Here is a 12,487-nt window from a genome sequence, read left to right as displayed (position 1 = left end):
GTTGTCTATAGTACCTATATAGTTGAAGGTAAGAATAAAACATAAGTACTATTTGTGTTGATACTCTCATATCTGTAATTGTTTGGCTCAGGGTAGGTTGTCGAATATCCCGGCATCGAAGCCGATCAAGTGACAATGTCGACAATCTTATCTCTTATCTTCTTATCGAACAAATCATATTCCTTCAGGTGTCCAGTCTAACCTGATCCTTGTCCAAGGCCGAGCGTCTCGGCCGACGTCCCTCGTCACCTTCAGCTCACGCCCGGAATTTATTTTACCTTTGCATGTCCCGGAATTCCGAACCCTCACATTTACTCTCGTCTAATTATAAACAAACATCCATGCCGCGAACAAAGACGCGTGAGCCACGTGTGAGACGTTCCTGCGAGCGCTGTCGGTAAGTCATTGAACAATGTTCTTTTTAAATACACCATTAATCAATGTCTTTGTCTGTAGCCAGAAAAAGATCAAATGTCCTGCTGAAAAGCCCGGTTGTTCACATTGTCGTATCGCGAGTGAGATTTGCACTTATCTTCCTCGGAATCATGTCAACAATAGCAACCCGAGATCATTCTTGTAATTATTCCCATCGAAATGACATCCACCCCCGGGAACTAACGATTGTGTTTAGTAGACCACTCAAGGCGCAGCAGAACGTTATCTCACCAAGTACATCAGTAGAGTCTCACAGTCGTGACGCAGAGTATGTTATCCGATTTCCTGTGGAATATCATGGCTAAATGCTGGTCACACTGCAGATCTTCATCAAGAGTCGACGCTCAAGATGCCAGCAGCTGGCATAGTCGAGGCGGCTCATCAAATAGCATTCATCAACAACTACCTCCGATAACAGCCATGCTGTCAGAGTCTCCATCATGGTAAGACACCTCTCTCATGCTTCATCCATCTCTAACAAAAGAACAGGTCACCGGCAAATCCAGAGCCGCCAGCAGATCTACTCAGTGATTTCGTGGGCGCTTACCGCGAAAAGCTCTACTTTCAACCACTCCCACTCTTTGATCCACGACGTCTTCAATTAAAAATCGGCACATTACCGCATTACCTTCGATGGAGTTTCTTAGCCTTGACGCTTCATTTTACGAGCCACAACTTTTACTACGGTCTGGAAGCAAAGGCTATCGAGTACTATACTACGTCCGCGCGGAGCATAGTTGTTGACATGGCGGCTGAGGGACTTGCGCAGCTTGAGGTGTTGCAAACGTTGTGTCTTCTCGCTCTCTGTGATCATATCGGTACGTCAATTTTGCAAGCATTCGAATTTATACTGAGTGTGATCCAGCCGGAAAGACATCTCGAGCGTGGATGATGGTCGGAATGGCAGCAAAACTCGAAGCGCTTCGGCTATTCCAGTCCAAAGCTGACCTCAACACTCGACACTCCGATGATACCATCTCAAGATGTCATTGGAGTATTGCCATCTTGGAGAGCACCTTTATTCCCAACTGCAACACCTTGACCGGCATAACAGGCGCCCCGTCGTATCCGAAAAGTGTGCCGCGTCCGACGCCACTGCATTCTTCCCATGGCATGAAGAGTTACTGCCCCGACTTGACCGACGCGTACGAGGGCAACATCCAAGACGTCGGTGTTAATGCGACATGCCTGGGTTACATATCTGTCTGGGGAAGCATCATCTCCTATCTGAGAGACATTCGCAACGGAGCCAACGAGTATCCATGGCTAGCTACTTCGAGACACAACCAACTCACAGTGAAACTATACGAACTCGAGAACATCACGTCGCACAGACATCTCATCCGAAACGCGCCTTTCCCCGACCAACCCTCAGAGGATCTCGGCGAGCACAGAGAATACTGGGCACCATGGGTATCGTTCCAGATAATGATGCACGCAACCCAAGCCGTACTCAACAATCCCTTTGTTCAACTGGTCGCTCTTCGAAGAGCAGGTCGAAACTTCCAACCGCGGTCTTTCTTACAAAACACAGTTGATCAAGCGCTTTTCCACGCAGAATGGGTTTCCCGACTGGTTCAGATGTGCGCAGACCGTCAGTTCGGAGTCAACGACCCCTTGATCGGACAGGCTGTTGCTGGCTGCGTGTCAATATTATGGATTTTCCAGTTTGCAAGAGATCGAAAAGTATCAGAAAAGGCGAAGGAGAATTTAGTGACTTGCGAGACATTCTTGGGACATCTGGCCAGGAAGTGGCCTCATATTGCCGAAAAGGTAACTCTTTATCTGTCCCCGACATTTCTTGCTCTAACTGGATCGAATTATAGCTCGAGATCTTACGAACCCTCAACGTCAAAGTAGCAAAGCAACAACAAACTCCCCAAGAGGACGAATCAACCAGCGCAACTATCAAGTTTGAACCAGGCATGATGTGGGAATTGCTTGATCCTGCCATGTCGGGCGTTGATTGGGCTAGTCTGTGTAGTTCGTCAAAGGGTAAAGGGTCGCACCCAACGACGAGTGCTACGATACGAGTTGCCACCAAGTTTGTGCATCCTATCAACAACGAAGTCGAGAGCGCACCGGTGCCGGAGCCCGAGCATAATCTATTCGATTTGGAGGATATTTATGGCGAACCGTTTTTGGATCAGTTCTTTTCGGACTCTTTGTTGGTCAATATTTCATAGTATAGTCCAACATGAATTAAGCGCTGTTCCACTGCACACTATCTGCAGCCGGGAGGCGTGATAACAGCTGTAAGACAGAAGTGAGACATTAAAATATCGCAACTGCTTCTGGCGCTTAACCAGAGTCGATGCCCTCTACAGTTAGCCAGAATTGACTTCAGCTTAAGTAGTGGCGTATGCATTAGCGCTGACTGATATGTATAAAGATCCCATCTCCCTCGTCGGAAACCGAAAATCAATTTCGCATCTGTATCAAGCCAGTCACAAACATGCGTGCTGAGCAGACCATTCTCGCCTTCAACTCCCTTTTTGGTGCTGCCACGACACCATTCGGATGTGGTGAAGTCAACGTCTTTTACACGTAGGGAAACCCACATTCATTTATTCAAGAATATTTGTTGATCTCTTTTTGGTTAGTGGTCTGCCAGGTCGGCATCAGTATGTCACGTCGCAAGGCTACGATGCCAAGCTGGTAGAAGAACAGATCTTCAACCACACACGCGAACTACGCGAGGCTGGCTATAATGTGCGAGGTAAGAATAGTACTACTCAAAAGGTAGGGGCAAGGATCTGACGGACTTTTAGCTGTTTGGCGAGGACCCGAGATGCCACCAAATGAGTTCGTTGATCAGATGAAGGACGTTCACTGGCATGCAGCTGGTATAGGCTTTGGAGTGAGAGGATCACAGATCCCAGAAGTCATCGGGCTTTTTGAAGGTAAGGACTCACTTGATCCAAGGGTATAGTATTAATATTCTACAGAAACCATCGATATCTTCCGCAAAGAAGCCCCCGATGCCAAGTATGTGTTCAACTATAATCCTCTTACATTTCTGTGGTCAGTCAAACGGTACTTTCCTCTGTCAAGCGATTGCAAGGATCATCCGGGCAAAGACTTGGTAAGTTTTGACCCTCGTGCAAGATTTAATCGATGTTGACGACGGGCTGTAGGGATATGTGACGCTTTGTGACGAGGCTTGTAAATAAATCCGAATTTAAACTCGAACATATATAGCATGGATAATAACTATAAGAACAAAATTACTGTTGAGATGTGTTCTAATTCAGAAATGGCAGAGTGGCTAGGTTCAAGTGATTGATTAGTTCTCAAGTACTGCCTCGGACCGTTGCATCACTCGTAGTCACCGTACTTAGATTTTCCTTGTCAATTATTATGATAATGTCATAACCAGACAATTTAACAACATTTTAATCAACAGGAATAGATAGTTCTTACATGTTGTTAGCGGTATGTACAATCCGGCGGCTGGTTTGTCAGGTAAATGTACAACAGTCACAATGCAAAGGAACCAAAAATTGGATAAATATCCTTGTTTGTATAATTGAATCGAAAGTAAAACCGTGGATGCTGAGTGATTTATCATCTCGTTCTCAGACCCGGTATCATGTTTTGCGCAAAAACAGAGAAGGGTGTTAATGAACCCTAGTCCAACAAATATGCCCAAATAGTGAGTGGATAATGTCCATGATCCCCAAGTATTTGTATGCTCCCATGATATCAAAACTTTGCTTTCATGCTACAATGCAGTTATTGGCTCTGGACGGTAACCGCCTTGGCCACCTGGTTCTGGAGACCGACAACCTTCTCCTTGACGTCGCTTAGGATACCCTTTTCCTGTTGACCGTTGGTCTTGGAGTTACCAAGGACGTAGTCCTCGTCGCTGCTGCTGCTGCCGCTGGACTCCTGCTGCAGGCCGTCAACGCCCTCGGGTCCAGAAGCATGGAGCTTACTGTTCTCGATGCTGTTCATGGCAACCTGGTGAGCGTTGGCCTTGCCGTTCTCAACAGGGGCACCGTTGACGGTGTAGCCAGTGTCGCTAGAGTCGACAAAGGCCTCAAGACCTGCACCCTCGCGGGGGTAGGACTTCATGATCTTCTTGTGCTCCTCGAGAGCAGCGACCATGTCCTTGTGGCTGACGTCGTTTAGGAAGACGCAGTCACCCATGGGGTTGATGGGGACGGCAGCGCGGAGCTTGCCGTCACGGGTCTTCAAGATGGCAGCAGTGGCCTTCTCAAGAAGATCAGCGTTGAAATCGGGGTGATCCATAGAAAGACCGGCGCGAGAGAAAAGGTTGAGGAGGCGCTTGTGCTCATCAGAAGAGAGAAGGCCACGGATGTTGGCCAGAGTCGCAGAGTAGGCCATATCGATAGAGATGGCATGGCCGTGGCGGAGGGGAGTCTCGGGAACGAGCTCGTGGAGGGGAGACCAGGTGTGACCGTAGGCAATGACACGGTCAAGCATAATCTCGTGAAGGTTGGGTGTCTCGAGCTTCAACATCTCGTGGATACCAGCACGGCAGATCTTGTCAGCGACCACCTTGATCTCAGGTGAAGCCTCGTCAGATCGACCGAAGCCAGTGTCAATGAGCTGCTCGCAGTACTTCTCAAGAAGGTCATAAGTCTCCTTGTGGGCACAGGTGGAGATCTTGATAAGCTCAGCGAATCCATTTCGGATCTGAGCCACGGGGAGACTGCGAAGGAATGTGAAGTCAAGGAAAGTGTGAGAAGGAGCGTGGTAGGCACCAAGACGGTTCTTGTAGCGGCCGTAGTTGACAGCGACCTTGATAGAGACGGAAGCGTCGATGAGACCAATGACAGTAGTGGGGATGCGGATGTAGTTGGTGTTGCGGCGGTAAGCAGCACAAGCAAAGCCAGCAACATCGGTGACAAGACCACCGCCGACAACAAGGACTGGCTCCTTGCGGTAAATACCAAAGTCGGTCATGGAGTCGACAATGGAGAGGAGGGTATCCATGGACTTGGCCTTCTCGCCAATCATGGTCTTGTGGATGGTGAGAGGGATACCATAGTGGTCAAAGTAACGCTGCATCTCCTGACCATAGAGGTTGAAGATGTTGAGGTCCATGACAGCCAAGCAGCGACCCCAGGGAGAGTAGAGCTGGTACAGCTGAGGGTTGGCGGGGTTGAAGACGCCATCGAGAAACTCAAAGTCATACTCGATCTTCTCATAGCCGCAGACAGCAAAGCCCTTTGCTGTGGGCTCGACGGTAGCACTCATATCAGACATGGTGGGCTGATGTGTGAAGAGAAGGTAACACAAGGCGAGAGAAAGACGTAAAAAGGTGGTAGGGTGTATAAGAAGTGAGATGAGATAGAAGGAGGAGAGTGTGCAGGTTGAACTGTGACTGTAGAAGAGACAGTTTGCAATGAGGGCTGGGATAAGCAGCTTTTTATGTATCTTGCAGCCCCTCAGCTGAGAGGAGTCCTAGGTAGTAATGTCATAGACAGAGAGTGCTAACGGGGGGTTTCGCAACAGACAGTGTTGGATCGGTTGCAGAGGGTGAACATCCAACTGCCGATGGGGGAAAGAAGTTGCAAGCCAGGGTCTTGAACAGGACAAGTCAGAGGTACGCAGTTTTGACACCAATGGCTGGTTGTAGTGGATGTATAGAGACATTCCAGACATAATAAAATGTCTCATTGGTCATGGATAATATTCAAGGGATCACTTTTGAGGCCAGAATGAGGTGATAGACTAGGTAGCGAGTACAGTACCTGTACACTAGACCTGGGTGTTTGGGGGTTGCGAGGTGCATTTCTTCATGTTTACACACCACAACCAACAGCAACAGAAGCAGACAAAATGAAACGCGCAAACAAATAGAGCAAGCCGGGGTGTCGTACAACGAATGTTGGTGTCATGATGTTGTTGCTATGATGGTGCTGGAAAGATTTAATTTTCGAGGCGGTACTCAACTGGACGACATTGGACGGCTACGGGTAGAAGTGGCTGGATAGGTACCCGCAGTGCATGTGTAGAGAGCTATAGCTAGTGGCTGGACCCTTTGAGTTGTTTGAGCACGACATGCTGTATCCTAGCTTGATTCGTCGAGGTTGTCGCGCATCTCACTTCTCGAGGTGTCATATACTCAGAAACAGAGGGGCAGTATTACGCCGAGGGAAAGTACCGTGAACATGGCAGCTGTAGAGTAACCGTAACCTAGACCGAGTTGAGTGAATAGAAGTCGTTGTACTCGAGGACTAGGGGTGTGATTTAGAATCTCCAGGGGTGTTGCAGAGTGGAGAGGTTTCTCTCTGGTCTGGACTCCTCGGGTATCTGATGAGATCCTAGCTTGGGTGCATCTTGAGTTTAGACTGGAGGAGGGAAAGATCCGCGGGCGTGGGGCAATTTAGATATTGTATGCGTGCCTGAATTGACCGGGGATGTACTGTTTGGACTGTATTCTCGTAAAGACGGGTTAATTTTAAAAGGGAGCCGTATCGATTACGCTTAGAAAAGGTACCTCTAGTTGTCGTCTTGCATGTGCGCGTCATGCATAGTTGGGCTAACCCCACGTTGTCTCGATCCAACGTTTTAGTGAAGGAACTAGGAACATGGGAGAAATAGAGCAAATTGACCATATTCTAGACCGTGAAATGAAGATGGGCATTCTGGTTTGGTAGATGGGAGAGAAATGGGATTGTTGTACTGAGGATCTACAACTGCCCATAGGCATCTTATCTGTCTATTTCAGGGACCATTCAATGTCGTACAAGAGTTTGTGCAACACACACAACTCAATTGACCGGCTGACGAGAACACCCTCTCCGTTTGTTTCTATTAATTCTCTCAGTTATCATTCCTTCTGGCGTCTCGCATATTGAACCGAAAGGACCAACATCCACTTCTACCCCCAGTTGCCTATGAAATCTCGCTGTGATATCGATACGTCATAGAAGTAAGCAAACCACGCAACATAGACAGAACAAGAGAAAAGAAACTCGTCAACCGGTGTAAAGAAAATAGCAAACTCGTCTTCTCATGGGCTGTTCACGGTTCCAGGCGTCTACTCTAAGGAAAGCAAGTCTTGACCCATTCTATCGGTATTTAGCACTGCACACAGTTCGCCGAGAAAGTCTCTCGCACATGGTGGCGATACAGAATACTACCCGGGAGCAACTTGTGCAACCACATGAGAATACTACAGTGTTGCAATTGGTGCATGCACGTTCTCGTCTGCACATGGGACTTGAAGCAGAAGCTCGTTGTGCTTTACCGGTGTGGAAACCCGCATGGAGGAGCACATGCAGAAGACATCCAAACGAGAATGGGCATTCTGAATGCAAAAGAGAGAAAAGTAAAATGGGTAATCTTGTAAAAGGTCTCAAACGTTGCCCGCTTTGAGGCTCGAGGGCGGAGCTAATATTCCTAACAAGATGGCGCTAAAGAGATCCCCCTCTTTCTACATCGCCTCTAGCTCTTCCTGATCGTTGTAACTAAATCTGAATCTGTATTAGCAGTTGGGGGAGTGTCTCACGGAGAGACCCCGGAATGCGTTGCTCCGTGGCTTGCTTGCTCCATACAACGCCGAGAAGAAAGGCGGCGTCTAATGAAACATGAACTGTAAAAGTCATGACGTCTTCCAATTGACGTTTTGTTTTCCTTCGAGCTTGTTTCCCCCGCAATTGCTAGAGCTCCAAGCTTGTCAAGCTCTGTCTGTCATGTTCAAGCAAAGCCATAGTGAAGCTCACAATTGATCGTCTAGATACGAATTGCTACTGCATCTTAAGATTTTACTCACAATGGCAAACCCCGATACTTCCCGGGTGATTCAATTCGCCAAGAATTTATCTCTCTTCATCCTCAGCTTCATCTTTTTACCTGCCACTCTCTTGTTCGCGTTGCTTGCTTTCCTCTGGAACCGATTGACATCAAAACCTCCTGCTCCGACTTCCCACAGCCAAAATGATCAAGATAATTTGGACAAGACGACGATCCTCGTCACGGGCGTCAACATGGCAAAGGGTCTCTCCCTAGCACGCATGTTCCATCGTCGCGGCCATCGCGTCATTGGTGCAGACTGCTACGCCCTCTCTCCCGGTCGCGTCTCCCGCGCAATCGACGTCTACTACCGTCTACCTGTTCCCTCGGACCCTTCAAAGACGTCCATGAATGATCCATACCTGAACACAATCACAGAAATCATCAACCACGAGGATGTCGATCTCTGGGTGTCAGTCTCTGACGTCAATGCCGCGATTGAAGACGCTACCGTTAAAGAAATCATTGAAGCTCGCACGAGCGCAAAGGCGATTCAATTCGGCGTCGAGGATATTCGCAGACTACATGAGAAGGACGCCTTCATTGAGCACACAAAGTCTTTGGCTCTGAAGGTACCGCATACTGAAGCCGTGCAAGACAAGGAAGATGTCATCAACTTCCTACAACGCAATGGCGGCCTTGAGCTGAAGCCTCAGGCGAGACAATATCTTGTCAAGCCTGTTGGTGTCGACGACGTTGCCCGTTTTACCATGCCTCTACTTCCTCTACCCTCCGAAGATGCTACCCTGGCGCGCATCGACACCATCCCATTCGACACAGCCAAATGCTCCTTCATCATCCAAGAATACATCACCGGTCCTGAATTCTGCACGCACGCACTTGTCATTAGAGGTCGCGTGTGTGCTTTTGTCGCGTGTCGCTCCGCCGATGTCCTCATGCATTACTCTGCCCTCCCTGCCGATTCTCCGCTTAGCAAGGCCATGTTAGACTTTACACTCAAGCAGGCTGAGGAGGGTGGCGAGAACTTTACTGGGCACATGAGTTTTGATTTCTTGATCGACAAGGAGAACGAAGATGCTGCTCGGTCTGGCGCGGAGAAAGAAGTCACGATATATCCTATTGAGTGCAACCCTAGAGTCCACACAGCAACTGTTCTGTTCAACAACACCCCCGAGATTGTCGACGAATACCTTTCTGTCCTTGCATCCTCTTCACAGCCGAGATCGCTGACGAAACCCCCTCTGTACCCCAACAATCCTCAGGACTACTACTGGGCCAGTCAAGATCTTGTCGAGCTTGTTCTCTGTCCGTTCTACCACACTCTCTTCAGAGGAACTACGGGATTATCCCACGTTTCAAAATCTATCCATGCGTTTGCGCAGCACTTGATATACTGGAAGGATGGTACGTTTGAGTCTTGGGATCCTTTGCCTTGGTTGTGGATGATGCATGTCTACTGGCCTGTTCAGTTTGCTTGGTACATGTCGACTGGGTCTGTGTGGACAAAGCTTAATGTCAGTACTGGAAAGGCGTTCAAGGGATAATTGTTTTAGCTGTTCTTGATGGTTTAGTCAGTAGTAATGTAATTATTATGCCTGCACGCTTCGTTGGAAAGATTAGGTAGATACAGCCAAACTGTCAACAGACGAACAAATTACTCAACGATCACCCTTGTATTAAAGTACCCCTGTGTCGATCGTTTCTCCAAATGCATCTTAAGTATCCAGTGATACTGTACGTCACCGGACCACATCTCAGTGAGAACTCCAAACCATAAACAACGACACTATCCCCAAGTTCCACTCTTCGAACCCATCGACAATATGAATGCAATAGAATAATCATCGTTTTGTTCCTTCCGGACCCATCAACCTTCTCCAACGCTTTTTTGCATCAAGTCCTATCAAGCACGCCAGACACGCAGGGATATCCCACCCCACCATATCTGATAAGCCCAAAGGTGTATATACACGCCAGAGTGGTATCCCTATCGTGAGATTGCTCACAGGTCACATTCACGCCGCCCCCCGATTTAGGCTGTTGTCCCAAAACGCCCAACCCTGTGCAACCCTGAATACCAACCTCTTTCAATTCATGTCAGGTGTTCTCCTTTGCCCCCCTCCTTCTCCTAGGCCAGGGGTAAAGTCTCATCACTTGTCGCCTGCACCCCGTACATACAGCAGTACACCCTCTGCGCTCCCGCGTTTGACACATCTTCCCAGGAACCCGGCCGAGAGGCTTGATTGATGTTGTATCGTTCCTGGTGGCGGGATTGACACAGCAGATTCTAGCGTCCCGGGCTAGAAGGGAGGGACGGGAGGTCACAACACGTGGCGAGGCGTGTTATTTACTTGTTCCCGTATCATGCGAGGCTCATGCTTGCCGTACAATGGTGCATATGTCTCGACACTGTGTGATGGCCTGTTGTCATACGGAATCTGCACTTGATGGTGTGCTCAGGTACGCAGGTGGTTCTTCTGGAATGGTCCTGCGTATTTCCTATTCAGATACGGCTGTTTCACGTAGTATGCCATTATTTAAAAATGTTACTGGATTCTATGACGCCATCCAAACTAATTGTTTCACAAACAACGGACTCGACATTGTCTTCGCAAACGTATTTGACTCTATCTCGCAGCCGATCGCCTACATGCTGCGTTGGGTCAGCCCGATAAGACTTCTGTAACCGTACTCAAAAACGTTAACTACTTTATAACTAGTAGTAGGTATTTAAACTATCGATTTGATTTCTTGTGTGTGAATGAGGGCCAGTTGGGCTACATCACCAATTCTGTGATTAAAGGCGGTAATAAGAACTGGACCTGACTTTCATGTGCCATGCTCTTGAAGTGCAATCCGACTCTATTCTTTGCTGTTTCCCATCGTACCGTTAATCATGTTAATGAAGTCCTCAGCAGCATTCTCGGAAAAGAATTTCTTTTCACGGGCCATGCACCGCGAGATGTGATCCCGACCACGTTCAAGCATTTCCTTCTCATATTCCTCAAGAGCGTTTTCCAATGTTAATTTTTCTGATTCTCCAATCTGAGGTCTTTCGTTGCACTTGACGATAGCTTTTGATAACGTCAATGCGTCGAGCATTGCCATGTTCACGCCTTCGCCAACGAGAGGAGTAGAAACATGAGCAGCGTCTCCCAGAAGCGTCATACCGGGAACACGGTTCCACGCAAGGGAGGAAACCGGCAATCGATATAAATGCCACGCGTGAAACGGACCTTCGGCGTTGGCAAGATATTTCTTGAGCTTTGGGGCCCAATTCGCAAAGAAGCCTGGTAATGATAGAAACTCTTTGCGCATCTTGTCGGTATCAACCACGTTCAAGTGTTTCTGATGTTGGTCTTCGGGCGCGTCCATTCCGACATAAAAGCGATAGGAATGATCAGCTAGCTGCTGAACTGCCAGCATCTTGTGCTGTCCCATTGCTAACATGACTCCTGGTCCGGCGTCGTCAACAGCCGCTGCATAGCTGGGGTTATCATGAGAGATGCTTCCCTCGATGAACACTTTGCCTGAGTACTCCGGCTTGACTAAGGTAACCTACTTGGGAGTTAGTGTGGACGTGAATAGGATAAAAAGTTTTACTCACAAGAGGTCGAACCTTGCTCCATGCTCCATCGCAGCCAACAATTAGACGAAAACCAGAGGCCGAGGTATTGTTGTCAAAGTTTACAACGTGCTCAGCAGGCGTTACTCCTTTCTTGATACTTCTTATACCGTGTCCCCATTTGATATTATTAGTTGGAATAGAATCAAGCAGCATCTGACGAAGCTGCAGACGATCAATCTCAGGTGCATCGCGATCCTGTCCAAACACCGACTTGACCGTACCGGATGGGTTCTGCATGCAAACTCTAGTACCTTCCCAACGGGCAATGCTTTTGAACTTGTCAAAGAGTCCTCCCTCCTTGAGTGCAAGTTGTCCCGACAAAGCATGGATGTCCAAAGTGCCTCCTTGGTTTATATATCGGGGTTTAGGGTCAACATCTCGCTCGTATACAATGTAATTGATGTCATGCACTTGGAGTAAACGTGCAAGGGTTAGACCTCCTGGCCCAGCTCCGATGATGGCAATGGGTGCTTGTGAAGCCAAGGACGACATGATGAGATCTGGTTCTTGTTGAAGATGAATGTGTGGTACGTGATAAGGCAGTATTCGAAAATGAAGACAGGGTGGAACAGTTGCTTAGATGTAGAAATGGGCATGCCCACAGCCTCTTATACCCTTGTTTCTATCCGCAGTATTAGCAATTACCGCCAGAGTAATTTTGACTCGGATGAATATCTCAAGCATCTCATCCGA

General features: G+C 48.1%; 5 protein-coding genes across 5 annotated transcripts; 3 read left to right on the top strand and 2 right to left on the bottom strand.

Annotated features, from left to right (window-relative positions):
- Window positions 1-341: 341 nt before the first annotated feature.
- FGSG_07580 (uncharacterized protein) lies at window positions 342-2,621 on the top strand (the record flags this gene model as incomplete). Its single annotated transcript, XM_011329058.1, has 6 exons — window positions 342-397; window positions 632-703; window positions 759-878; window positions 925-1,253; window positions 1,301-2,208; window positions 2,262-2,621. The coding sequence occupies 6 exons, from the start codon at window positions 342-344 to the stop codon at window positions 2,619-2,621; spliced, it is 1,845 nt and encodes a 614-aa protein (XP_011327360.1).
- Window positions 2,622-2,890: 269 nt separating this feature from the next.
- On the top strand, window positions 2,891-3,592 carry FGSG_07579 (uncharacterized protein; the record flags this gene model as incomplete). Its single annotated transcript, XM_011329057.1, has 6 exons — window positions 2,891-2,982; window positions 3,039-3,154; window positions 3,207-3,338; window positions 3,384-3,423; window positions 3,465-3,520; window positions 3,573-3,592. The coding sequence occupies 6 exons, from the start codon at window positions 2,891-2,893 to the stop codon at window positions 3,590-3,592; spliced, it is 456 nt and encodes a 151-aa protein (XP_011327359.1).
- Window positions 3,593-4,170: 578 nt separating this feature from the next.
- On the bottom strand, window positions 4,171-5,670 carry FGSG_07578 (uncharacterized protein; the record flags this gene model as incomplete). The annotated part of the gene is made up of 1 exon (XM_011329056.1): window positions 4,171-5,670. The coding sequence occupies one exon, from the start codon at window positions 5,668-5,670 to the stop codon at window positions 4,171-4,173; it is 1,500 nt and encodes a 499-aa protein (XP_011327358.1).
- Window positions 5,671-8,186: 2,516 nt separating this feature from the next.
- On the top strand, window positions 8,187-9,679 carry FGSG_07577 (uncharacterized protein; the record flags this gene model as incomplete). Its single annotated transcript, XM_011329055.1, has 2 exons — window positions 8,187-9,570; window positions 9,636-9,679. 2 exons carry the CDS (start codon window positions 8,187-8,189, stop codon window positions 9,677-9,679), a joined length of 1,428 nt encoding a protein of 475 aa, XP_011327357.1.
- Window positions 9,680-10,812: 1,133 nt separating this feature from the next.
- FGSG_07576 (uncharacterized protein) lies at window positions 10,813-12,286 on the bottom strand (the record flags this gene model as incomplete). Its single annotated transcript, XM_011329054.1, has 3 exons — window positions 10,813-10,871; window positions 11,055-11,724; window positions 11,774-12,286. The coding sequence occupies 3 exons, from the start codon at window positions 12,284-12,286 to the stop codon at window positions 10,813-10,815; spliced, it is 1,242 nt and encodes a 413-aa protein (XP_011327356.1).
- Between the last annotated feature and the right edge of the window lie 201 nt (window positions 12,287-12,487).

Source organism: Fusarium graminearum, chromosome 4 (genome assembly GCF_000240135.3).
Source record: "Fusarium graminearum PH-1 chromosome 4, whole genome shotgun sequence".
NCBI classification, from domain to species: domain Eukaryota; kingdom Fungi; phylum Ascomycota; class Sordariomycetes; order Hypocreales; family Nectriaceae; genus Fusarium; species Fusarium graminearum.
Note: the sequence above shows the minus strand (reverse complement) of the source record. Positions and strands in the feature narration are given on the sequence as shown.